This window comes from Pseudorasbora parva, chromosome 13, assembly GCF_024679245.1.
Source record: "Pseudorasbora parva isolate DD20220531a chromosome 13, ASM2467924v1, whole genome shotgun sequence".
Classification (NCBI taxonomy): Eukaryota; Metazoa; Chordata; class Actinopteri; order Cypriniformes; family Gobionidae; genus Pseudorasbora; species Pseudorasbora parva.
This window is the reverse complement of record NC_090184.1, coordinates 30,285,131-30,310,311: the sequence shown is the minus strand read 5'-3', so window position 1 is coordinate 30,310,311 and position 25,181 is coordinate 30,285,131. Positions and strand designations below refer to the sequence as shown.

The 25,181-nt window shown below is 38.4% G+C and overlaps 4 protein-coding genes across 7 annotated transcripts in view; 1 reads left to right on the top strand and 3 right to left on the bottom strand.

The window, feature by feature from the left end:
- Window positions 1-1,476: 1,476 nt before the first annotated feature.
- Window positions 1,477-7,104, bottom strand: lrif1 (ligand dependent nuclear receptor interacting factor 1). The gene is made up of 4 exons (XM_067413895.1): window positions 6,957-7,104; window positions 4,556-6,215; window positions 4,229-4,459; window positions 1,477-3,164 (listed from the first exon to the last, which is right to left on the bottom strand). Exons 1-4 carry the CDS (start codon window positions 6,962-6,964, stop codon window positions 2,184-2,186), a joined length of 2,880 nt encoding a protein of 959 aa, XP_067269996.1. The 5' UTR covers window positions 6,965-7,104; the 3' UTR covers window positions 1,477-2,183.
- A 625-nt stretch (window positions 7,105-7,729) lies between these two features.
- On the bottom strand, window positions 7,730-11,997 carry apex2 (APEX nuclease (apurinic/apyrimidinic endonuclease) 2). The gene is made up of 6 exons (XM_067412690.1): window positions 11,801-11,997; window positions 11,604-11,687; window positions 11,187-11,367; window positions 10,962-11,105; window positions 10,430-10,499; window positions 7,730-8,854 (listed from the first exon to the last, which is right to left on the bottom strand). The coding sequence occupies exons 1-6, from the start codon at window positions 11,913-11,915 to the stop codon at window positions 7,766-7,768; spliced, it is 1,683 nt and encodes a 560-aa protein (XP_067268791.1). The 5' UTR covers window positions 11,916-11,997; the 3' UTR covers window positions 7,730-7,765.
- Window positions 11,998-12,782: 785 nt separating this feature from the next.
- On the top strand, window positions 12,783-16,116 carry rassf11 (Ras association domain family member 11). The gene is made up of 3 exons (XM_067413894.1): window positions 12,783-13,010; window positions 13,245-13,348; window positions 14,017-16,116. The coding sequence occupies exons 2-3, from the start codon at window positions 13,246-13,248 to the stop codon at window positions 15,342-15,344; spliced, it is 1,431 nt and encodes a 476-aa protein (XP_067269995.1). The 5' UTR covers window positions 12,783-13,010; window position 13,245; the 3' UTR covers window positions 15,345-16,116.
- csde1 (cold shock domain containing E1, RNA-binding) overlaps window positions 15,444-25,181 on the bottom strand; it is a 30,681-nt gene continuing 20,943 nt past the window's right edge. For all 4 annotated transcript variants that reach the window (XM_067413892.1, XM_067413891.1, XM_067413893.1 and 1 more), the window contains 8 exons: window positions 19,000-19,107; window positions 18,265-18,440; window positions 18,071-18,183; window positions 17,872-17,991; window positions 17,577-17,755; window positions 17,332-17,495; window positions 17,106-17,238; window positions 15,444-16,959 (listed from right to left, as the gene is read on the bottom strand). In XM_067413892.1, the coding sequence (XP_067269993.1) occupies window positions 16,912-16,959; window positions 17,106-17,238; window positions 17,332-17,495; window positions 17,577-17,755; window positions 17,872-17,991; window positions 18,071-18,183; window positions 18,265-18,440; window positions 19,000-19,107 (1,041 nt within the window). In that variant the 3' untranslated portion in view covers window positions 15,444-16,911. The remainder of the gene's footprint in view (window positions 16,960-17,105; window positions 17,239-17,331; window positions 17,496-17,576; window positions 17,756-17,871; window positions 17,992-18,070; window positions 18,184-18,264; window positions 18,441-18,999; window positions 19,108-25,181) is intronic.

Here is a 25,181-nt window from a genome sequence, read left to right as displayed (position 1 = left end):
CACTACCTCATCAGATCCACTCCTTTCCCTTATCCCAGCTCATCTTTGACAGCCAGGTCATCACTTTCTCCTCCTCAGTCACTAACCTAGGGGTTCAGTTTGACCCCCAGCTGACCTTCAATGACTATATTAAACACATCTGCAAAACCTATTTCCACCACCTTCGAAACATCTCCAAACTCTGTCTCCTTTGAACTGTTTCAGATGCTGAGAAACTTATCCATGCGTTTGTCTCCAACAGGCTGGACTACTGCTTCAGTGGGATTTCTGGCACAAATATCCAGACGCTTCAATACATCCAGAACAGTGCTGCCAGTCCTAATGAGATTCCATAAATATGATCACATAACTCCCATCCTACACTCATGTGGCTTCCTGTTTCATCCCGGATCGACTACAAAATCCTCCTGCTCACAAATAAATGCATCACCGGACATGCACCACCATATCTACAGGAACTCATCACTCTGAAATCCTCCACCTGCACCCTCAGATCTTCAGTCTGTACAATGGGAGATCGAGATTTCTGCTCGGCTGCATTGCGGCATCTTCCCAGTGAGCTGAGAGTTCAGAGCCTGGACCAGTTTAAAGCAGATCTGTTCAGAAAGGCTTTTGTGTGTTGATTGTTTGTATTTTTCTTTATTAATCATTTTTGTTACCCCCCCCCCCCCCCCTTCCATTGTTGCACTTTGAGATTCTTTGGAATGAAAAGTGCGTTATAAATTAAATGTATTATTATTATTCTTTTCTTGTCATGTAAATTAAAATGTGTAAATGAAAATAAATTACACGTAAAACAAAAGACACGTAAGTAACATATATCTAGAAAGCCAACGCTTACGAGTTTACATTTTAAGATTCAGAATAACTAAGACTGTTTTAAATATGACGTTATATAGGCTCAAAAATTTAAACTAAAATAACATCGATGCAGCTAAAATAGAAACTGTTACATCATGCAAATCAAGTATCTACTTGGACACCTTTGGTCTCATAAGTCATACAATGTATAAAATAATTTCATATATCTCTTTTTTTGTTAGTTCATCATTATGGCTAAGAAGAGGTATGCACAATTTGATCTGTTCATTTCTGTTTAGTGAAACTGAAGTTAAAGATCAGTTGTAGTGAGTGTATTAACTGCTATTTAGGCCAATTGTGAAAATAAACATTTAAGTATTGATGGATGATTATGTTTACTTCATAAAGTAAATTATTCATGTGAATACCAATGTTAGGATTTTAGATTCATAAACTCTACAGAAAGCACAACAATAGTTTAAATGATGAAAGATCCATAACAGTGTTTGTGTCCTAATAATCTAAAAAGAAAACATTGTGAATCAGCTCTCATCTTCATTTAAAGAAAATATTTTGCTCTATTATGAATTTGAAAACACCTTCTAACATGTTGGCATTGTAAACCATCTAGCACATGCAGCAGAGCGAGAATGTAACACATGCCACAAACATGTCTGAATGAAATTGTTTTCTTTTATATAAAGACTTTGAAACATCGTGTCAGAAAAAAAGGAGAACGAATTAAAATATATATTGTATGAAGATATTCACAAATTGCAGTTTAGCAAGGTAAAAACAATCAACATTTCAGCAAAGCATAGAATGTGTCCAGCCTCAAACAATAAATGGGTCAAAATACTAACTAGTACTGCAACTGTTAATAAAAATATATTTACTGGGTTAATGAGCAGCTGCAGTTCTTTTAGCAAAATGTACAAAGATTTCAGTTTTTAATGTCAGGTTTCACTTTTTCGTCTACCCAGCAAAGGGTTCGTCAAAAGTGAATTTTATTTATTAAATTGCTTTTTTAGTTCAAAATCAGGTTGTTACACTATTAATTTAACTACAGAATACATGTATAAATGAAGGCACATAAACCATACAAAGATGTCAAAAAAGATGATGGCATATAAAGTTGCTTAAAAGTATTGCAACAAACTATAAATAAGACAAAACGCATAAAACACTCAAAGATAAAAAATAAAAAGGTACTCCAAGATTGAATAAAATATAACTGGAAATTGAGATCCAGTTAACAAGTTAAAAGGAGAAAAAAAAACAGTAAATATGCTTTCAATTTTTTCTTCAACATTTAACAGCGATATTCCCAGTCATTCAGCCTCTCATGCAGTGTATAATCTTTTAAACTCAAACAGACACGACTAAACGTTCATGCTCTGCTGCATCCGCTCCAGCGCAGCCTCCTTCTCCTTCAGGAGATCCTTCAAACGTTTGATCCTCTCCTGCCGCTTTATCTCCTCAGCATCCAGCGTTTCCAACGAGTAGAGCGTTTGGGTTGGAAAGTTATCTATTTCGGGTTCTGGGTGTTTCTTGGAGAATGGCACGATGGGGTTGTCTGATGCTGTCTGCACCTGGCTGGTGTCTTGCTGGGATGTTTCAGCATCTGTGTGACTGCTTGACAGGTTACCGCATTTTATTCCATTTGAGGACAATGCGATCTGTTTGTTGCTGTCCTGTAAACTGGATGAAAATGAATCACTTAATGAACTATTAGGTGAGGAGACATTGTGTGATGATTCACTAGTAGGGCTTTCTAACGGAGCGGTGTCTTTACGTGGACTTCTTGATAACCGTTTCTTCATTGCTTTCTTAACAGGGTCTTGATCTTTTGGTTGACAACTCTCCACTGGGGATTTATTTAAGCAGCTTTTACGTGTCCCTTTCTGTGATTCACCAACAGTACATGGATTCGGTTTCTCCTGGGGATGAAGTGACGAAGTGGCTTCTGCAACCCCTAAAACAGTCCCACAGGGACAGGCCGTACACACCTTTCCTTTTTTAGAGCGTGGTGGCATCTTCCTTGCAGAAGTATGTAAGAAGGGATGACTAGCAGTCTGCGATGTTGGTTGCTCGGGTGAGGAAGTAATACTGGTGTCACCAGTACTATCTGCAGGCATTTCAGATTGCATATGGTCCTTATCGGCTGCAGATTTTGTTGGTAAACAAACCTCTTTTTGACAAATCTGTAAGACCAAACTGTTTTGGATGGGAACAACTGAGCATTTAGAGACAGGTGAAAAGTTTGTGATGCTTCGAGCGGAACTATCTTGACTCTCATCATGCTCCAGCTTTTTTCTTTTGACCTTCAGACCTTCATCCTCCTCCGTTTTTGTGGAGGGAACCTATAAATACAGCAAACAAACAAAGATGCATGAAACTCCCAGTTATTTAATAGGGATAATTCAGCCAAAAATGATTTACTCACCCTCAAGCCATCCTAAGTGTGTGTGACATTCTTCTTTCAGATGAATGAAATCAGTTATATTAAAAAATATCCTGTCTAAGCATTATAATGGCAGTGAACAGCAGCCCAAAATTTGAAGTCCCAAAAAAGTGCATCCATCCATTATAAAAGTAATCCACTTGAATGAATGAATGAATGAGGCATTTATATAGCACTTTCATATGTATTACTGTACACCCAAAGCGCTTTACACTCATGTCATGGATCTCTCCTCAACTACCACCAGTGTGCAGCATCCACTTAGGTGATGCGACGGCAGCCACAGAACAATAGTGCCAGTGCGCTCACCACAAACCAGCGATAGGTGGAGAGGAGAGAGGGTGATAGAGCCGATTCAGTGGATAGGGATTATATTTGGAGGCCATGATTGGTAAGGGCCAATGGAGGGAATTTGGCCAGGACACCGGGGTTACACCCCTACTCTTTTACGAGAAGTGCCATTGGATTTTCAATGACCAGGTCAGGACCTCTGCTTAATCCGAAGCAGCAATGGATCCAGGAGGTTAATAAAGGTCATCTAAAGTGAACTGATGGGTTTTTGCAAGAGAAATACCCATATTTAACACGTTATAAAGTAAAATATTTAGTTATCGTATTCAACTTACAGAAAAAGCGCAGCTGGCGTGACAATGACTTGGGATGTAGCGCAAGCCTTTATTAACCTCTGTAGCCTTGTGGATTCATATTATAATGGATGGATGCACTTTTTGGGCTGCCGTTCACTGCCATTTTAATGCTTGGAAGAGCCAGGACATTTTTTTATATAACTCCGATTGTATTCGTCTGAAAGAATAATGTTATATATACCTAGGATGGCTTGAGGGTGACAAACAAACATTTTTGTGTGAACTAACCCTTTAATTCACATTAAAACTACTGTAGGGAATACATTCATGCACTGTACATTACAACACAATCTGGATCCATGAATATGCAACTCACATGCATCATATGCTGTATTTTTGACTGCAGCTTTGAATCCTGGATGACTTTACGAAGGCCATCTAATGTGCGTTTGTTTATGATAAGTCTCTCTGTTTGTTTATCTGGCTTGATGGGCAGCTTTGTTTTTTGCAAGCGAATCTGAACGTCAGAGGTGATGCCGAAATCTTTTCTTAGCTGACAGTCACTCTTGGGTTGATGCGTCTGTTCCAGAGCTGGCGTTCCAATGACCTGAGAAAAAAAAGAGAGATGAACACATTAAATACATGTCAGGCTTTTTAAAGATATTACATTACTATTTTCCAAAACTCAATTGTGGCATATTACCTTTTCAGTATTATCAGTGGTTAAATCACATATATTTTGGGTCTGTTCCAACACACTGACAGTTTCAGTGACAGCTCCATCAGCTTGATCTCTTGTCTCTGTTGGACTTTTACTCGCCAAGTCAGCCTCCATAGTCACATTATCAGAAACCCAAATCAAGTTGCTTTCAGCTATTTGCTTTTCCTTGACCTCCTCATCCACATTCACTTTGCCATCACTGGTTTTGGCTAAAGGATTGTCCGATACGCCATCTTTTTCCATTTCCGCATGTGCCGTTTCCCCCCCTTCATTCAGAGATACAGATTTTGTGTTGATCTCTATGTGTATAACTTCTTCACATTGGTTCTGAGAGGCAGATTTTGCAACTTTTTCACCTGACTTTGGTGGAATATATGATACGAATATTACATTAGAATCTTCGTCGCTCTCATCCACCTCTGTTTGATTCCGTGTGGGCAAATTACCCGGGGCGCCTCCCAAGCACGTGGATGTCTCCTCATCATCATCACAGAGATCAATGATTTCACTTACATTTTTGGGGGGATCTCGCTTAGAAGAGTTTGTCCCCAGAGCGGAGCTGGCAGGCAGGGCGGGAGAAGTGCTGACAAACAACTTTTTTCCACCTTCGCCGATCACATCCTTGGCAATCTCTGAATTTTTCTTGGCCACAAAATACACTTTTCCGTTGCACATGACCAATGCGTTGTCCTTGCCCGGTGTGATCTTTTCTTGGCTGGTCTGAGGAGGTGTGTCTATACTTGCCGGGATTTCATTTGCCGTACCGACTGAGTTGACATGCTTGACTGCTTTTAAGCTGTCAGAGCTCATGTTAGGTGTCGATAAAGGTACAAGGCAAGGAGCGGATGCGCCTGTTCCCTCCTGGACGACCCATTTAATGGGAGTGCTCGCTTCTTCATTAGTTTTAGGAATACAAACAGGTGTTTGCAAATTTGCAGGAGGATTTTGAGACAGGGTCTTTTGTATTTGACTCGGCTTTGTAAGCAAAAGCATTTGCTGGTCAGTATTTAGCTTCACAGAGTTCACAGGGGACACAAACACAACGGTTGGTGGACCCTTCCCAAGATTAGGAGTATTATTCATAGAGTTCATTATCCGGCATTTGATGGACTGCGGAAGTGCGGTTGCCGGCAGAGTCCTAACTTTCGCATTTGGTGGGATCTGCAGGAAATGACCGTTTGGGAGAACAGGTGACTTAACAGTAACAGGCAATGTTTGAACCGCTGCCATGCCCTGTCCACTGGGTTGAGGAGGTAACTGGACTGTATACTGGGGAACCGAGTGTGTCACTAGGGGAACATGCACTTGCTTTGGATTTTGAATGGTGAAGCTATTAGTTCCACTGGGTTGAGTTTTGATGGCGTTAGACAAAGTTTTGAACTCTGGCAGGGTTTTTAGAACGACCCGTCCATCTGCTGTTGGCTGAAGGGAGGGAAGTCGAGTCTGTGTTTGAGATGAAGAGGCAGCAGGTGTATGAACAGGTTTTGCAAAGGCTTTCAGTTGTAGATCCATATTGTCTCTTTCTGTATTAAATGGCGTCTGAAAAAACTGTCCATTCACTTTCTGGACAGGGATCAACTTCATGACGTTTTTCCCATCTGGTCCCACTGCAGGCATGGCTTGGTAGTAGACTCCAGTTCCACTAAAAGGTGAAGAAAAAATTATTAAAATTAGCTTTAAAATTGTATTACCATGAAAATACTACATAATTGAGAACAAATCTACACTGAATAAGATCAAACTCTATTATACAAATGTATGTATGTATGTATGTGTACATATTATATATATATATATATATATATATATATATATATATATATATATATATATATATATATATATATATATATATATATATATACACACACACACACACACAAATGAATGCAGTCTTCTTTCAAAAAACGTTCTTAAAAAATCTTGTGGACCCCAAATTTATCAATGATAATAATGTATGCTTATAGTTTGCATTATTTATTAATAACTGTTGCTTATCTGTAGAATTCACGGTTTAATGTCATATTAATACATTGATTTAAAAAAAAAAAAACATGAAAAAATTAGGTAACATAGATGTAACGTAATTCATTTGTCAAGTAGTAGGCTAACCAACGTGTACAAATTTAGATATTATAGGCATCCTCTGAATATTTATCCGGCAAATCTGTCAGCTGTCAGAATACTTAAGGGAATTTTTGTAAAAATAGCTCCCGAGTTTCTATAGATATGTCTTTTTAAATTGTGTTCCGTTTAGCTTGTTTCCTGAGGTAAGATACGGGCTCGCGACCAACAAAACACTCGCCATTTTGGACGAGCTTGACACTGCCGACAAAGAACACACGCGATTTTTAAGGTGCAGACGTAGAACTGATAAACTTACCCCTCCATCACGAGTACCTGTAGACATTACACTTCAAGAAATAATTATTGTCGATGTTTTCTTCTCCGTACCATTAGATTTTATCCACAAACTTGAACAGATCTCTTCACAGGATATGACACACCGGAAATACTTCTAATAACAATAAAAGACCTGACTGAAACCTGTGAAAGGGGAGAAGACAAAAGTATCGAAGGAAAAAATGAGAAGACAGATTAATTAAAGAACAAGAAAGAGTGAATTAATGGATGCATAAACCAACAACGAAATAAAAAGAAAGGAAAACAAGGAAAAAAGAAATTAAAGAAAAAAGTATGCTGAAAATTATAAATGTAGGATATTGAACAAATGGTGATCACATCAAAGGTTACATTTTACATGGAACGAGTTAATTTGTTTAATTGATTTTTCCATGTACAATATTTAATGGAACAATAATGCTATATTTAGAGGCATTTTTTTCTCCAGAAGTAGTTCCTTATTTGCCTCATTTTAAATTCAGTATTTGGTAAAGGTCTGTTTAATTCAATATAACAGTGGTAACTCAATTTCCTAAACGGTGATGAAGAGAAGACAGAACCTCAGATATTCCACACTTATCACTGATTTCTGCAGTGTCTGACAATACATTGAACACAACACCCAAGCTGAAAAAGACCATTATTTATTTCTTTGTCTCTATCGTTAGTTGAACAATAAAAATTGTGTGTGTATATATATATGTATATATATATATATATATATATAAAACAAACATACACAATCAAAACATGAAATACGGAACGCATAAATGTTCCTTGACTTTAAATCTATTTTCCTTTTTCTACCCAGGAGAAAAAATTACACCTGGCCTGAGGATTGGAGGCATGCCCTTGAGGACGGGCACATACAAAAAACTGCCGGCCTAAATTAGGTCCAGCTTTTTTCACAGTCCGTAAAACACAGGGCTCATTGTGTAATTTACAAAGTGGCGGTGGAGGAGGCCCATGCAAAACAGTTTTCCAAAAACCAGTTGATGGCCCTTTCTTACAGTTCTTTGACTTGTCTGTGGATGTAGACTCTCCTTCCACTTCATCCTGATTTTTATTCTCCATCACTGTTACTTTGGACAGATTTGTCTCCTTTTGCACATCACTGGGGCAGCTTTTTATGTCGCTCTCACTATTCGGGCCATCCTGAAAGGATTCTGCCTGTTTCGGATCCAGGTTGCCACTTGAAGGTATCAACGGTGTTTGTTTAGGCTTAAAGAAAGCTAAAAGGCTTCCTTTAGCATTGCTTTCGGTTTTTGTCTGCTTGGTTCTTTTGGCTTTGTGTACATTTGTGTCTGCTTCTCTATCTGTAGGTCTCTTCTTTGCAACACTGTTCCCCTGTACTATAGGATTCAAGTTTTCCTGAATCTCCCCAGCATCCTGTGATCCAGGTAGACTCTCTACACTGCCTTTAGCAATGCTCTGTTTCTCAGGAACTTTCACTAAGAAGCGTGAAAGTTTCTGCTGTCTACCAGTGAACTCTGGCATGTAGCGTGTGCACAGGGGTGGACACTTGGGACTAGACTGGAGTTTACAGCTGAGCTGCGCCCATACAGGACAATGATCCGATCCCTCCACCTCTGGCATAATGTCCACACCAATAAAGTTCTTCTCCACCAAATGGAGGTCGGAGAAGATGTAGTCGATGCGTGTGCCGTAGTTGGTCTGCCTGGCACCCGTGAGCGTGGACCAGCATGTGAAGGCGTTGGAGCGTTTTGGGTGAAAATGGCGGAAGGAGTCGACAAACTTGCCACCAGTGGCAGAATTCTGGGAGATGTCTGCAAGTTCATCTTCAGTATTTCCATTTTCTGCTGTTTCAAACAGGAAATGATCCAGCCACTTCCTCCCAGGATTATCTTCAAAGTTATCCTAAATAACAGAACAGTAATAAGAGAAGGTTTGTACTAGTTTGCATGTAGCTTCTGCAATAAAACACACCTTACACCATACACCAAAAGTCCAAAATACGGTTCAAAATATAATTATATAAAGTGCAACAGTTGGGTTCCAGAAGTAAAAGGAATTTTGATATCTCCATAGGGGATGTATAGAACTTATAAACCTTTAAACAGACCTACTGTAAGCTATGGAAGTTGTTAAAGGGTTAGTTCACCCCAAAATTTTAATTATTCCATTATTTACTCACCCTTACGTGATCCTAAGTGTATATGACATTCTTCTTTCAGACCAAAAAAATCAGAGTTATATAAAAACTATCCTGGCTCTTCCAAACCTTATAATGGCAGTGACTGTTGGGTAATTTTCACTGTTGGGTCCATAAAAGTGCTGTCCATCATAAAACTGCTCCACATGGTGCCGAGGGTTAATAAAGACCTTCTGAAGCGAAGCGTTGCGTTTGAGTAAGAAAAATATAATTTTTTTAAACTTTATAAAGTAAATTAAATAGCTTACAGGGAATTGCCTTCCGTATTCCATACAAGTGTAGCGCCCGTGCCTCTCGCAGTTCAAAATGCTTACGCTACGTCTGACACTGCACACCAGTTATGCTTGTCAGAAATAGTGTAAGCATTTTGAATGGACAGTTTCATGATGGCTATAGATGCACTTTTGTGGAGTTCAAAAATGACCCCACATTTGTGTTGAACAGTGGACTTGAAAAATTACACTACCTATAATTCTGAAAAGTAATCTTCACATTAGAGAACTGTGGCGAGAAAATTGGGCCAAAATAACTCTAACCTACCCATAGGTACTGCAAAGCACTTTTATTATTTCTTGTGCCTGGTCAACTCAAGCCTGCAGTCTCCCTCTCATTTACTGAAGCTTTCGCGCCTCGATCGCCCCCCGGTGACGGGTCCCAGTATAGCCGCCCCTCTGTGCTTTCTAATGGACGCGAGGCAAACTAAATAATAAAATTACACTTCAAAATGTTTTCCCCAAAGTTAGTTTATGTCACTGAAGGCAGTTATCATCACGATGATTTCATTTCAGTTGTTCGTTTTAAAAATAAGTTTAGTTTGAGTTAGTTATTTGATGCTATAAAAACGGAGGGTGTGACGTCATGATTGACAGCTGAGACTGACGGCTTCTCTGAGTGAAGTTGTCACTGAGGCACTAACGGACTTTTTTCGAAATTTTTGGGAGCAGATTAGAGCTTTAGCTTTAATTTCTACATTTCCATAACTGTTTATTTCACACCAACATAATTAATTGTTCTGCATCTGCGAGAGTGTGGGCGGGCTTTTGATATCGCGCCTGTACTTCCTGCTCTACTTCCTGCGCTCTACTGCGCAACTCCGGCCCCGAAATCGCTACTGCGTAGACTCGGTCCCAAGATGTCAGCGCCGTGCAAGGCCGCCTGAAAGCTTCAAATATGGCAAGCGGAAACGGATGATGTGAAGTCGTCCATATTTTTTTACGGTCTATGGGTCAACTGGTTAACTAAAATAATGATGGAGGAAAATGGTAACTCTAAGGACTTACCACATCATCTGGGTCACAGTGGTCTATGGGTCTGTGAGAGGTGTTCACATCACCCAAAACGATCACATGACTGAAGAAAGACAGAGGGATGCATTATTTGAACAAAAAGACATGTTAGAACAATCTTGATAACAATTTTAGAAGAACGATTATAAGACACCTGTAAGACAAAATTATAGTAACATAAAGAAAGAACTTGGTCCGTGTGTGTGTGTGAGATCAAGTTTTTCCATCCCTGTGGGTACTTCAACCTGAATGCACACAGACTCATAGGGACTAAATTGAGTTCCCCATGAGAAATAACCTAATAAATCATTAGTCAATTAGTCAATAAATCAATTAGGTTTTTTTTATTATTGTAAAAATGCATAACGTTTTGTGTGATAGGTAGGTTTAGGGTAGGGGGAGAAAATACACAGTTTGTACTGTATGAAAACCATTGTCTATGGAGAGTCCCCACAAGAATAGTGAACCAGACATGAGTGTGTGTGTAAGAACAGGTTATTATGGTTTGATCTGAACACTCTCTCACCTCCCCGAGCTCAAAATGGCTTCAGCTCTGCACTGGAGGAGTCGGTAAAACTGCAACTTGTACTGTTTTCTCTCAGGTTTGTCTGGGTCAGCTCGGGGACAGTAAACATTGATAACAGTCAGCTTCTGTGGGCCATCTGTGCCACTGAGAATGAAAAAAAAACAGCCTTCACAATATGCTAAGCTTTTCTAAAACTAGTAAATGTCTAAAATTTAAGACCCTTACATGAAGTGATGCTGGGTGATGACAGCCCTTCCTTCATTGTCTAGTGCCAGAAGCTCTTCACTGGACATCTCTACCTGGTCACTATAGCAACCAACAGCCTCTCCCTGATTGGCGAGCAGACCTGTCAATCCTTCCTCGGCCAGGAATGGAGTAGCGGTATCTTTACAGTACGTCGCGACACCTGGTCAGGAATATAAATATACTAAACAGTACTTATCATTTGCAAATGGTAAAATTTAATAATATATATATATATATATATATATATATATATATATATATATATATATATATATATATATATATATATATATAAAATGTAATGAATCAAATGCAAAAATCAATCAAGTATCTTATTTTAAAAGTCGTTTAGCACATTTTACTGACATACATGTACTGTAACGTTAGGCTGTTTACCTGAGTATCCACCTCGTCCTCGGCTAAAACTAAAGTATGAATTGTAGTCATCAACAATAGCCGTCTTCTCATCCAACAGGTCACCTGAAAAAAAGTATGCAATAGCTGAGCTGTTAACGTTGTTAAAAATAGGGCTTTTATGCTAGCTATATAAATCCATTCAAAGTCCCGCGTTAACGTTACTTTAAAACACTTACGGGTAACTTTAGTCTCTTGGACGCAAATTATATCGGCATCGAATGAATCCAGAATTTTCTTAATGCCATTTTTAAATGTTCGTATCCCGTTTATGTTCCATGTTACAATCTTCATGTTTATCTGTCAAAAAAGTCGGCCGGAGGACTGCCAGAGGACTGCAGGCAGAAATCAAGTGTGAAGTCTCGACTTAATTTTTGTCCATCTTTTAGCTTTTCAAAATAAAAGTTTTCACACACCTGCGTATATTCCAAATACTAATTAATATTAGGCGGTTAATTTGTCCCTGTAACTGGTTTTCCACCACGCATTTTAGTGAAGCTTTAAATCAACTTTTTTTAAAAAATATAAAATGTAAGCATTTATGTATAATGAATAAATCATATTTTATAAAGATTAAGGTACTGGCCCACTTTTAGAAGAAACAACAAAAGTAGGCTACATTAAAAAAAGTAGGTTTTAATTTGATTTGATACAAGCCATTCAAGCACAAAAATAAATGTTTTACACGTTTTACACTATTAATGTTACAATTGTTACATTCTATTCTTGTAATATCTAGTATTTTTCAGATAAATTGGAGACCTTTAAAATGTTATATTTAATTTTTTTGTATTTAATTTACATGAGTAATAATATAAATACTATTTAGTGTTTTATTATTATCATTATTCATATGTTGCTTTTATCTTTTTACTTCTTGTTGTCTATTATATATAAACTACTCATTAACTCATATAGTGTATTCATGAATTTGTATTCTGTGCTCATGTTTTCTTCAATATCTGATGCTCACAACAACTATATACATTTCAAGCAACAAGTTTTTGTTTTTAAGATACAGAAGAGATTTAATCATACAAGAAAACACATGTTTCTTAACTTGACCTGTGTTGGCAGCAGTATAATTCAAATGTAAACATGTTTACTCAGATTCAAAATAATTAGCATCCAAAAAAAAAAAAAAAAGGTCTACGGAAATCATTCACTGCAGACAAACCCACATACCAACATCTACAGCCATGTCTTATCAGTCTTGATCTGAGTGTTTACTGAACGGAAGGGTTTGTACGTGTTCAGCTAAGTCAAGGATGACAACAAGACTTTTCCATGTAGACTAGGACAACATTTACCAAACTGCTCTTAATGAAGTGCATGGATTTTATACTGAAGGAATCTTCAACTGGAGGAATCTTCTGACCATCAGGACAGGTACAGTACACACCTGTCATAATGAATCTGACTTTGTAAACTCAGCAATCTGTACAAATGAATACATTGAACTTTTAAAACCATTGTATTTGATTTTACAAGTGTCCAAATAAACACTAGTCATTTTATTGAATATCATTCAATAAAAGTCATGTTATTGTACGAATGAGATGTTCAAGAATTACAGAAATGTTCAGACAGAAAAAAACAAATCGCTGATTTATTTTCTTTTAGAATGGAGGTGAAGGTGTATGTCGAAGGAGTCCAGCGCATTGTTTGTGGAGTCACTGAGAAAACAACATGTCAGGAGGTGGTCATCGCTTTAGCACAGGCGCTTGGTAAGTAAATGCCTGGGCCAACATCTGTTTATTTCATAAAATATCATCTTCATAACTATGTAATGACTCAAAAATATGACCATAAAGAAAACCTATTTGCCTATTAGTGCAAGGGTCTCTTAAAGATCTTTGAAGGGATAGTTTACCCCAGAATTTAAATTGTCATCATTATTTGCTTTTAACCTCATGTTGTCCCAAACATGAACAACTTTATTTCATCTGTGGAAAATATAAGATATTTAGATTATTATTTTTTTTGTGGACCCCATCAACTGCCATTATTTTGATTGAAAATTCATCCAAATATTTATACTTCTCTGATTAAAAAATCTGACTCTCCGGACAGCAAAATTAGACATTATCCAAGAAACAGCTGAAAACTCATCTCTTTCTAAGTACTAAATTGCATCCTGCTGCATTTAAAATTATAATAAAAATAAAAACTTCTGTGGTTTTGTACTGTTCTAGCTTGTACTATTCTAGATGTTGAAAACTTTGTACTGCTAGCACTTCTTGTGTTATTGCCTCCTTAGGATGAATCGCTTGGTTTAATGTCACTAGGGACAAAAGCATCTGCTAAATTAATAAACGTAAATGTATATTCACTCCAAAAATATCGATATACATCACTAATAACTAAATATCACTAATATTGTTCTAACTCTTAGGTCGCACTGGTCGATATACTCTGAGAGAAAAATTCAAAGAATATGAACGTAATGTGTCTCCGGATGAACTCCTCCTGGAGTCCTTGGAGAAATATGGTGAGCAAGCTAAGGAGGTGCAGCTCACTTTGAAGCATATCGGCCCAACGCCAGGAGAAGAAACAAACCCCCCCATGGCCCTATTGAGGCGAGTGGAGGGGACGGGGAGAGCACGGAGAGGCAGCGGGGCAATCGGCCTACACCGCCAGAGTCTCCCTCCGCTATCACGCCTCGGCATACACTCAGAGCAACCCCCTGAGGAACCAAAGAGACCCAAGCGGAAGTCGCTGACGCTAATGGAGGAAGCATGGGGTTGGCTGGAAAATTTGGGCAGGGGCGGGAAGCAACAATCAGGACGAGATAAGGGGAAAGACAAGGAAAGCAATAAAGGAAATGGGCCTTCAGATAACAAGTCTCTAAAACCAACCAAAAGCCTCCAAGCCTCTGGGACACCACTGTCGAGGGACAAAAAAGACAAAATTAGAGCACCACATCAACCTTTGATAAGTTGCCTTGGGAACCGTAGCAGATGCACTGATAATAGTGCTGAACGTGAGATACGAGAGGAAGAGGTACAGAAAGATGCAAAGGCGGACTTGAAAACGATCAACCCAGTGGTTCCTCTGGTCAAAACAAGCCACGTTGAAACCGAGAGTGAGGAGATTTCACATTTAAGGAGACTAGTTGTCCAACAACAGGCTTGTCTGCAAGAACTAAAGCTCAAAATTGAGTCAACGGACCAGATGATCCTTGAGCTTGGGCAGCAGCAAGCCACCAGTGAATTTTCAGAGTCCCCGTCGGAAGAGGAGGAACAGCTCAAGTTCTGGCTCAACGAGCTCAAGGCGGAGGAAGTCTTTGAGAGAGACCTTCAGAGGCAGTTCTTTCAGATAAAAGAAGCAGTTTCTAAGTGCAAAGCTGAACTAGATGATTACAAACAGAAACTGCAAACAATGGACCTGAGAGACTCCCAGGAGAAAACAGATGAAAACATTACTGGACAGAACACCCAAGTAGATGCACCAAAACATGCCCAAACAAGCATCAAACAGATATCAGCAGACGGATCGCATGGAGATGGTGGAACAAAAAGGGTGGTAACAATGCTAGAGTCCAAACTTCCATACGTGTTTGTTTCAGCAAACCAGATATCACATCCTTCTCTTAGCGAACCAGCGGACCTGAGGGAATGGTGGACACGATGGTCTCAAAGCCAGAATCCAACATCAGCCACAAAACCCAAGATAGTGCATCGCTCTGAAATCACCATACAGCTGGGAAGCACCAGAGTTTAAGCACATCAAAATAAAAAAATATTTTCTGTTCAGGGATCTCATTTATTTTTACAGGTTCTGTACAGTACTTTGCTAGTAAAATAATTAAACATAATACACTTTTAATTCTCATAAAATGTTTATTTCAATTGTTTCATTCAAGACCATTAACAAAAGTATATAGGAGAACCTTAAGGTTCAACACAAACCCAGGGTGCTCCAGAGAATATTCATGACAGTAATAGCTCCATTTGTCATAAGAAGCACTGCAAATAGCCTCTATCAACATAATTTATCTGCATTTTTTTAAATATCATTTTTAATTATTTCAGTTCCCCCATTTCTCAAGTTCTGCACACATTTACTAATTTTATTCAGGTTTTCAAAAGGTCCACCCAAGTAAAAGCACAGTACATACAGTACATCTCAACCCACAGGTTTGGGGGACGCACACCAGTATTCTCTACTTGGAACAAAGCCACCCTACAATTGCGCTTATATTTCGGTGGCTGTTGGGGGATAGAGGAGACACCCATTTTTTTTTATTACATTTTTTGTTTTGTTTGTTTTTAGGCACCTTTTTCTTAATTTATTCATTAGCAGACATTGAGTTTAAGTTAAACTCAAGAAGGGGAAAAAAAAGAAAAAGGAAAAAAAAAGTATGTGTGCAAAGAGAGAGAGCTATAAAAGGAAAAGGACCGCAGGCTACAAGATGCCAGTAGGAATTCTGCACTTGCCCAAATGGAGCTAGTGAAATCAGGACAGGAATTAAAAAAGGCTCCTTAAAAAAAAACCAATATAATTTCAAAAATCAAAAATGTACACAATCAAAAACCATACACAAGTGAGTTCTGAGCGCAGAGAAAATTTATTTCGTTTTCAGATCCATGTTAAAAGCTACTCAAAGGAATTGGGTGTGGAAAAAGTGAGTGAAGAGAACTAAAGTCATATTTCATTTCTCACCAGAAAGAGGCCAAAGAGATCTCATCATCTGAGTGAGAAACTCAACATGGGGAGAAGTATTCAAGTGATACAGGAAAAATAAAGTATATATAACAAGATCAAAATACAGACAGGCAAAGCTACGCTAAAACAATAACTCACTCACACAGCAGCAGGTGCAGAATTCCTGGCACTTCAATTTCAGCAGAAACGAAAAACAGGTCAAAGAGTCCCCACATCTCAATCTAAAAGATGTGAGAACTACAAACCCCATATTTCCCCTCATATCCTCTGCATAACAACAACCACCTTACAATTTAACTTTTTCAAATGCATACCATACACTCACACAACACGGGGGGGGGTTTGCTCAAATTACAACCACACAAAACCATCACACATACAATGAAGACAATGAGATGAGTTTTTTTTTTTCAAGGGATCCTGTGACAAGGGAAGGGACCTGTGTGTGCTGATGTTCAAGTCTTGATGTGTTTGTTATTCTGTGAATTGCATTAATGAGTGTGAGAGAGATCAAATGAGAGTGAGAATAAGACACACAAATCCCTTCCTCTGCCCTTTGTCTGATTGCTTTTCTCCAAGGTGTTTCATCTGTAGTGAAGAGGAGGAGAGGGGTGAACAGTACTCAGTCAGTAATACCAGGCTGGCGGAGTTTCCTCTCTACACTGAAGCCCTGTATGAACAAAATAGCAGGTCAACATCAAGATCATCTAACTGTTGTTTTAAATACGCTATTCAGTGCAAGAATAGTTACTTTTTTTACTTAAAAAAAGCTGTCTTATTAAATTGTCTTGGAAAAACAGAATTGGCACTTTTTACCTTTGAATTGTCTGGGCCACGAGGCTGTCTGATAATGACAAGACGAGGGGCGTTGGTGTCATCAAGAGTGATACTCTTCAAGCGATTGACAAGTCTGTCAGGTCGAGGTGTTGCTACTGGTTTTGGACCCTCACTGTTTAGAAAAAAAGAAGAAAAAAAGTTAGATTTGATAAAAAAGCAAATACAAATTATAATACCTTCATATTCAATTAACTTAGAAGCACACCTGACTCTGCGAACATTGCAGGCACTGCATTTGCCAGTGCGTTGGTTCAAAATCACAGAAAACTCCACTTCATCACCGGCCTGCAGCTCCAGACCATCCTGAACCTCCTTGACGTGAAAAAAAAGCTTCTTGCTTTCTCCAACTTCGTATGTGATGAAACCAAACTGGAGAAACAAAAATCAGACCATTTTTAGCCAGTGTCTTATACTTTCTTGCATCATTAAACTCAGTGGAAACAAGTTTACCTGATCTTTGACACACTCCACCAGGGCTTTGCGCTGAGGAACAACATTGCAGGCCATCTTTTGTCCTGTCTGGGCCATTGTACACAACTGAAACTTCACCATCTCACCCTTTTGCAGACAGTCACCTTTATTGGCCATACTAACGATGCCAAACGGATAACTCTGACCCTTACTGGAGCCTGGTGATTGAGCAGAGAAAAAAAATATTAGATGGTTTCCAACATGGTTAAAATGACCTCTAGACAGATTTTAAAAGACCTACACAAAAAATATTTAAAAAAATGTCTTCACTCACCATCCTCTGTGATCTCAATAAGGCCTTGATACTCTGTCTGAGAAGGGTCCACACTGCGCAAGGGCCGAACCACCTTCCCCAGGAACACTGTATTACTTACATCCTCTCCTACTCCATTCACTGACACACACAGAGCCATGTTACTTCCATGAATCAAGTATTATTAATGTCAAGCCAATAAAAAGTCTCTTCAACATACCAGGTGCAACTTTGGTAACCTTCTCGGCACTGATTTTGTTTCCTTTACCCTTGGAGAGAGTGTACTCCACTGTATCCCCCAGGTCCATGTTATCCACATCCCCACATACCTCACTGCACACAATTCACAGTAAACCATGAAAAACAAAACAAACAAAAAAAACAAGCCAAAACAAAATAAATTAGAAACTTCACCTGTAGTGGAAGAAGATCTCCTGATCATGATTGGCTGTTTCTATGAAGCCAAAATTATCCTTCAGTGTTGCTATGTACCCCAGGAGCCTCTTGCTGCCAACAGCACGATTAAGGACCTTGAGTGACACAGCACTTTGCTGTCCAGTGCGTTTTACCTCACTGATGGAGAACTCCACCTAGTGGAGACACATTTACATTAAAAAAACAAAATTACATCTGGCACATCACACTCACAGCACTTCAAGCCTGCCATTGTATTGCATGCTTGTTTCAATTAAGAGGGAGAGACAAGCAGATAGAGGAAATGAAAGCTAAAGTCTGGAAGGCAAAACTATAAAAATCAATTTTTAGCAATTGAACTCATTCAAGTTCCACATAACTTATGAATGGTGGTTCCACAAATGTCCAGAGATTTGTACTTCAAGGACTCTTAGGGGCCATTTACAAATTAAAAATCGACTACAGTTACACTACCGTTCAAAAGTTTGGTGTCATTACAATTTTGCTCTTACTGATCTTGATTAGAAGTCACTTTAAAAAGTTTAAATTTCAGGAAATATTTTATCACATTTTTTTAAAGATAACATTTGCCTCCTAAAAAGGTTAGAATCAAATTCATCCAAATAAACATAAAATGGTTAATAGAAAATAATTCCAATCTTTCAGGTGAAGCAGAGTTTAACAAATTATGAAAAAAAAATACTAGGCACAAGCAACACATAGTGCCTAACATACCTTGTCTCCAAGCTGTGGGTAAATGCCTCCCTCCAGGTCTTTAATATGGTAGGGAAGAGTGTTTTTCTCACCACTGTCTTCATATGCAATCAAGCCTTCCTCTGCATCCTGGTGAGGGCACAAATGCACACAATCACATAAGGGGCCAAACACTTTAACATCATATACTTAATTACTGAGTGCACCTCAGCTCTGGTAGTTGCACTAGGTCATCTTGGACTTACATTGGCATAAAGTATAAGTCATCTCTTAAGTCTTCATCTCATAAGTATACATTTTTACAATTAGTATACAATTTTTTTCTGTCCAAAGAAAATACGTCTGGTCTTGGCCACTTGAGAACACATCCAGGACATGTGCACACAAGACTCTTATAAGACCCAGGTCTTATACGGCAAAGCATAGTGCCCTTAGAGCACACCATTTTAAATACCACTTCAGAGCAGTATTCAAGGCTAAGCGTATCCCATCATGTGTCACATTCGGGAACACAAGTGCCCCGAAATCGAGATGAGGAAAACATTCCACTGCTAGTTAATTAAATATTACATATAACTTGGTAGTAAAACAAAGTGTCGCACATTTTATTGGTGCAAAGAGGAATGTGTATTGTGTGCATTTGCAACTGCATTTTATCAGTTAATTAGAAGCACCACAATAGAAGGAAAGCATGTGATGTCACTGTTGGCCAGAGTGACTGCAGTAACGCCCACTGAGTGGCAAAAATACTGAGGAATCAGCCTGAATTCCACAAAAAACACATCTAAACATCTAAAATTGGAAAAAGCTTTGAGATTGACTGTACAAATAGATTTGACAAGAAATCTAAGTTGTTTTTTTACAGACTCCTGAAAGCTACAGAAAAGTGTAGCAAATGGACCTCTACAAAACACAGAAACATTTGGACTCCAGGCAGTGAAACATGGATTTGCAGTTATCATTTTGTGTCATTATGTTGCATTTTGGGGTAAACTCATACCCTTGTTGTGTTATATATTGTATTGACAACTCAAATATTTACCATCACTTATTGTATTTAGGGGTGCTCCGATTGATAGGCAAACGATCTCAATAAGCCGATAATTGCTTTGGGATGATTGATCGGTGGTCTTTAAAAAGGCCGATCTCATAAACCGATCTCATGCTGACGACACAAAGACGCGCGCCTGCCGTGAGAGCGGGAATGACATCCAGCAGCACAGTCTCATTGTCTTTCCGGCGTGGGTAAAATAATTATAATGTTGAAGGTGAGGTACAATTCATATTTCTGTATTAAATAACTTACAAAGTACTTTCTGAGAGACGTAAGTTCACAAACAGCATGAGTGAATCACAGCGTGTGCGCGTTCTCTCTCTCTCTCTCTCTCTCTCTCTCTCTCTCTCTCTTAAATTGCTCAAATGGCTTCACATCAGCGCATCACATCTGCACTAACATGGAGCTGCACACTTGACACAGGATTTGCCACTTGCACAATCGAGGCAGTGTTGCATCGTCACTTAAGTTTTCATTTGCATTTATAATAAGTCTTGCCAGTGTTCACTCAGCACTCACGCGCGCTCTCCAAGCGACCGTGATCTGACACACACACAGCCCATCTCAAAAAGGTTGCGAGTACAAATTGTGCTGCAATGGTCAAATAGGCCTACACACAAAATGTATGTACTAAATTACCGTCTTGACGAGTATGCACATAAACTCTGGCCCGTCGTGACTTGCGAGTGAACGTTTACATTTGTGTAACTGTATGTAGCATAACCGTATGACTGTAATAAAGTCTCTTAAAGGGAAAGCAGTCGAATAAGCTGCTGTCTCTGAGTTTCTCTTTGTCTTGTTGTTTGAGTAACCTTAAATGACACACACTGCTCTTGAATGGTTAACTTTTGCAACTTTTGTAAGGATTAATCTAATTTATTCAGGGAAGACCAATATTAATTTACATTTAATTCTTTATAAAATTTCTAGTAGCCTATTTCTTACCTCAATACTAATGTTAGACCTACCTGAAAAAAAATCTCTTTAAAAACAAAAATGCACTGCATAATCAAAGATTTAGGTGAGAATTATATACATAAGAGTCACCTATAAGGGGGGAATTCCCCCATTTCCAGAAATAATCAATTCCCTGAATGACGGTGTTTCTCAATGTCAAGGATGCTTCCTTGGAAGGACTGATCCTTCCAAGTCACTTCCTTCAGAGGCTAGGCGAGGCTCCTCTTTAGCATTCGGAGAACACGTAAATGGAACAGGCTAGCAAGTGCACGTCATTGCGTCATTGCGTCATTAAAAAGGTCCGTTGGCCATCAATAACGTTATTTGTATTTTTTTTTTTTTTTACATCAATACAGTAGTAATTTGTACCGGCATTTAAACGATAAACTTTACTTATATTTACTATGGTTATAACAAATGTTTGGTAAGGTAAATAAAAGCATTGTGGCAAGCAGCGAGGTGAGGGACCGTGAGAGCGGGCCGGTGGAGGGATAATGAGCGGCAGCTGATCGCCACACCGGTCTCGGCTCATGGCAGAGTGATGGGAGTATAAATGGAGGAGCGTGGAAAAAGAGGACTAGGCCTGGACTTTATGTTATAATAATAAATAAAACATTAACAAACCATGTGTGTGCGGGCAGTCGCCCGTGGGGGGCTTCATTTATTAACGTTACTTTCGTATGGTTTATTATTTATTATAAAGTTGTTGAACGTTCGCCGGTTCCCGCCTCCTTCCTTCCCATCTACAAACCCCGATACAAGCATATTTGCCCTGTTCACGCTCCGACTCCTGGAACGTCTAAAGATAGCAAAGCTGCGCGCATAGGATAGTGGGTGATTTGAGAACGCGAAGAGCGCGAAGGCTACTCATATGCATCCTTTCCTGTATATGACATTTTTCGAATGAAGGACTTGAAATTCCGAGGATCCTCGACATTGGAGCAGTCCTTCGTCGGATGTCGGTGACGTACCATCCTTGGAATTCTGGCTTCCGAGGATCCTTCCTTGACATTGAGAAGCGCCTAATGTCTGTAAAATTCCCTATAAATAATTCTATATGATAATAAGAAGGCTTCAAATAGATCGGTATAGGTGATCAGTTTGGCAGATACTGCCCCCTGTGATTGGCTCCAAAAATCCTGACGGAGCACACTTATTATTTAGTAAGGATGGCATTGGCATACACTAGCTTACATTATTTTATTGTTTGGATCTGATGTAGTTGGTTCCTCAACTATATCAGACATTCATTATAATAACAGAAAAAAACCTTGCCATAGTTTTGTCGTTTGTGGTAACAAGTTTTACATGTAGTTGCAATTTTTTAAATGTAATCAGTGTTTTAAGAGGCTACACCCACTAAGCTGATCTGATGTGTGTTGGTCTACCTAACCCTCTTTGTTTGGAATAATTTTATTTTATTATTTATAATTGCCTTATCTGGGGAAAAATGGCCTACAGTAACCTTAAGTTCTCATTTTCTAAAATAAACACTTGGTGGTTCTTCAAGATCTTGACTCTAGCCTATTTCTACAGTTTTTTTCCCTCTCAATACAGTTACTTTAGAGTTAGTTTCATTTCTACAAAAGGTGCAAACTCTGCTAGATTCCCATTCCCCTGCCATTCTGTGATCGGCAATCGGTAGATAATGATCTTGGTGATCGGTAATCGGCCCAAAAAATGCTGATCGTAGCATCTCTAATTTATATAAAGCTTTCACAGGTGAATTTGCTCTGTGCATTTCCCCAACGTCAAAATCAGGCTCTCATAAATGTCCGGAAAACACGATTCCTGGCTGCATGTCAATATCCATGGATCACTGGATCTTTGGGAAGTTGTATGGAACACTATAGAGTCAACTTTTTAGTTTAAACTGACAACCGTGTTTTATTCACTTTTCCCCCTATTAAATATTCATGTTGCAGCTCTTCTGCCACTCAGTCCTGTTCCAGCAGGAAAGTGACATCAATGCATATCCTCTATCATTAAAGTGTCATCTCTTACATAGGGACTCTTGAACAGACATTTACAATTTTATTTTTAAATGAAAAGTATTGAACATAAAGCTCCGTAAACCCTTGCATTAATTACAACACTATAAGTGTGTCCCATCGGGTAGTCAAAACTTCTACACAGTTAAATCTTTAACACTTGTGCGAAATACAGGAAATGTGTCATGTAAGTACACAAGAGGTCAAGTGCAAAGACCACATGTGTGGGTATTTGGACAAGGTGTCTCTGTATATCAGAAGAAATACATTTCGCAACTCCTAAATTGCAAAATAAATATCCAAACAGAAGCAAAGCATATGGAAAAAAATATGAATTAAATAAAGAAACATTTAAGTGAAGAATTTGGTCATCATGCGCACATTAACACTAGGGGTAAAACTGCTCCCGCACAGTTTGTCACCCACGCTTCAGTACAGATTTGTACCACAGTTGAAAATGTGTATGAATTGTATGGTGTCCATTTTCAAGAGTAATTGCGTGAGCAACACAGAAGCCAAACCGTTGTACCCCTCACACAAGAATGCACACAGTGAGCGGCACAGCTTGAGTTGGTATGGTTATGAGGTTAACATGTCTGTATGACTTAAAGCTGTTAAATCAATCACTCAGCTCATGCCAACAGGCCTCATAACCAAACAGACAGACAGATCAAACTGACCTTTTCAACTTTACCCTTAAAGGAGAGAAATATGGAGGATTAGACACATCCGTGATTTATGCTAACCAATCAGGACATGTTTGAAATGCAGGTGAATCAAATTAAAATTAAATGCTAATTAAAAATAATTACAATAAGCTAAATCTCATCCTTTGTACTTAAACAAGTTGCCTCTTAAAAGCGTTAAAGATCATGTTGTCAGAAAGGGATTGTCTGACAGCATGATTAAACTGGTCTACATTGTGGAGGAGAGGCAGCATGCAGGAAACAGCAGCCTACCTTGTCTTTTTTCTAATGAAGACGAGCATGGTTCAAAAAAAAAGAAAAAAAAAGAAAGAAAGAAAAAAAAAAAGACAGAAAAGAAGGTCAGACAAGATGCAGTAGCATTTCACAGCACCTCAAAGCCTGCTATTGTACTTCATGCTTGTGTCAGTTAAGAGGGATAGACAAGCAGATAGAAGAAATGAAAGCTAAAGTCTGGAAAGTAAAATTATAAAATCAAATACAGGGTTTTTCCTGGCTCAAAATGAGGCTGAGTGGTAAACTCCTGCTTGGCCCGGTCTACCCACGGCCCACAACTATGCCAAGTAATTGTCAGTTTTAGGACTGTCACATTTTTTGTGCAATTCAAAGATGAAGTAATTATGAATTTTTAAATGATCATTTCACAGTACAATGCGAATGAACACACTACTTCATTATAGCAAAAACAAAATTAATAAAAAATATATCATAAGCCATGACAAAAAAAAAATATATATATATCTTTAACTAGGTGAGTGGATAGTTTAAAAAAAATACAATTACAAAAAGTAATTTTTGAAAAATATCTTTGGACTAATTTTATAAAATCTAAACATTTCAATAAAACATAAAAAAAATTTTTTTGTGTTCTTATAAAATACATGTATACATGAAAAACAATTAATATCAATATATAAATGTAAATAATTATATATAGGCCGAAACAAATAATATAAAAATTACAAGAAGTTTATTGTAAATGAAATGTACAGCTTTTTAAAGGGGCAACAAAATATGATAGATACGAGAGAGCAAGATTTTTAAATCTTTTAAGGCTTTTAAATCTTTCAATGCACAAAACTATGAAAAAATGAAACGCTTCAAAACAGAGCGGCACAAACCGCTTATGCGCATCCCGGGAGCAGAATGATGAGCTTAAAGTAACATGGAGACAGAGTCGCAGCACTGAGCAAGTTGCATTGAAAGGTTCACGGCACAAAGAGACGATGTTGCACAAACAAATCCTAGTCTATTATGTATATCTGTCCAACAGTTTACCGATCATTTGTTTATTCAGTTTTAAATTCCAGTTAGCGTACGTGTGATGCTAATTAATAGTCCTTGTCACCCGATTGAGCTAACATTGTTAGCTAACGTAGATTAGCAAGAAAGTACTTATGCAAATACACAGCCCATTATCTACAGATAATAGAGAGTATAATAACGGTAATATATCATCTTGGTGTTCACCGATGTTTAAACAGAAAATGATTGACA

Bases quoted from the DNA above. Each gene is read 5' to 3' on its own strand.
- lrif1 (XM_067413895.1), bottom strand. The intron at 4,460-4,555 runs GTAATATGCCAC...TTTTTTTCTCAG, and splicing joins CCACTGATAATACTGAAAAG to GTCATTGGAACGCCAGCTCT. The intron at 3,165-4,228 runs GTGAGTTGCATA...CTGTATTTATAG, and splicing joins AAATACAGCATATGATGCAT to GTTCCCTCCACAAAAACGGA.
- rassf11 (XM_067413894.1), top strand. From the start codon at position 13,246: ATGGAGGTGAAGGTGTATGTCGAAGGAGTCCAGCGCATTGTTTGTGGA. The intron at 13,349-14,016 runs GTAAGTAAATGC...TCTAACTCTTAG, and splicing joins CGCTTTAGCACAGGCGCTTG to GTCGCACTGGTCGATATACT.
- apex2 (XM_067412690.1), bottom strand. From the start codon at position 11,915: ATGAAGATTGTAACATGGAACATAAACGGGATACGAACATTTAAAAAT. The intron at 11,368-11,603 runs GTAAACAGCCTA...ATTCCTGACCAG, and splicing joins AGGACGAGGTGGATACTCAG to GTGTCGCGACGTACTGTAAA. The intron at 10,500-10,961 runs GTGAGAGAGTGT...GTCTTTCTTCAG, and splicing joins GCCATTTTGAGCTCGGGGAG to TCATGTGATCGTTTTGGGTG.